This window comes from Mandrillus leucophaeus, unplaced genomic scaffold, assembly GCF_000951045.1.
Source record: "Mandrillus leucophaeus isolate KB7577 unplaced genomic scaffold, Mleu.le_1.0 Scaffold21, whole genome shotgun sequence".
In the NCBI taxonomy this organism is placed as follows: Eukaryota; Metazoa; Chordata; class Mammalia; order Primates; family Cercopithecidae; genus Mandrillus; species Mandrillus leucophaeus.
Genome location: NW_012102143.1, coordinates 7,884,320 through 7,885,312, shown reverse-complemented (window position 1 = coordinate 7,885,312; position 993 = coordinate 7,884,320). Strand labels below are relative to the sequence as shown.

The following is a 993-nucleotide window of genomic DNA, read 5'->3' as shown; positions in this document are numbered from 1 at the left end:
CCCGGCCTCGGTGAGCGACACCACGGACCCCGGCCCCCGGGCCATCTGGACGCCGAGCGTGAGCGCGTTTGAAGTGGTTCGGGGGCTCTTTGTTCGCCAGGCCGCTCTGGCTCTGGGCCTGGAGGTGGTTTACGGCTTGGATGCCTTTGAACCTATTCCCAGGTGACCCGGGCTCAATTAGGCCCGGGCCTGAACCTGGCTGTCAGGCAAGCTGCGTGATCAAGGGCGGGCTGGGCCCTTTTATTGAAGTTGAACCCGAGGCCGGGGAGTGCTCGGCCTCCGCTGCTCCTCCGGCAGGCCAGGCGGGCCGCGAGGTGGGGCCCGCGGGCCACGACCACCGCGTTGGGAAACCCGAGGACAGCAGAGAGCGGGTTCTTCGCGCCCCTGTCTAAGGGCCCTGGCTCCGGCCGTTCTAGGGGATGTTTTACCAACAATCCGTCAAGGAAGGCAGAACGCCAAGGAGCAGGCCCTCGCATGCATGTGACTCGGTAGCAGCGCCCTGCGCAGTGTCTGCGCACCGGACCCGCGGCTTCAGTTCGGTGACTAAAGGTTCTGCAGAGCCACCGCCCCCAGCCCCACCCGGCCTGACCGCCCTACTTCCTCCGCGCTGGGAAGGCCCACGGCCCCTCTAGTACAGCAAAATAGCTTTCCGGGTCCCTTTCTTCAAAATTCTCAAATAAAAATTTAAGGAACGAGAGAGACAGAGAAGCCAGGTCCCCAGCCATCCTGCCTGTGCTGGGCTGCATCCCTTCCTGGGGCTTCACGTCAGATGGACAGGGCCTGTTTTTCCCGAACTGGCCTTTCCCTGGTTTCTTTGCTCAGAGCAGTAACAGTAGCGATTTGCTGCTTTTTTTTTTACCAACCCTGTGTGGGTCCAAGGACCCAGGTCCAGCGACATCTCCCCCTTCCCAGATGCAGAGGGCTTTTACTGAGGAGCAGAGCTGCCTGGTAGCCTGCTTCGCCACCCCTGTCTCTCTGTCTGCCTGCCCCTAT

The 993-nt window shown here is 62.0% G+C and overlaps 1 protein-coding gene across 1 annotated transcript in view; it reads left to right on the top strand.

The window, feature by feature from the left end:
- LOC105539880 overlaps positions 1-416 on the top strand; it is a 1,038-nt gene extending 622 nt beyond the window's left edge. Inside the window, 3 exon segments of the mRNA XM_011980340.1 lie at positions 7-33; positions 35-126; positions 128-416. Of these exon segments, the coding sequence (XP_011835730.1) occupies positions 7-33; positions 35-126; positions 128-416 (408 nt within the window).
- Positions 417-993: the final 577 nt, after the last annotated feature.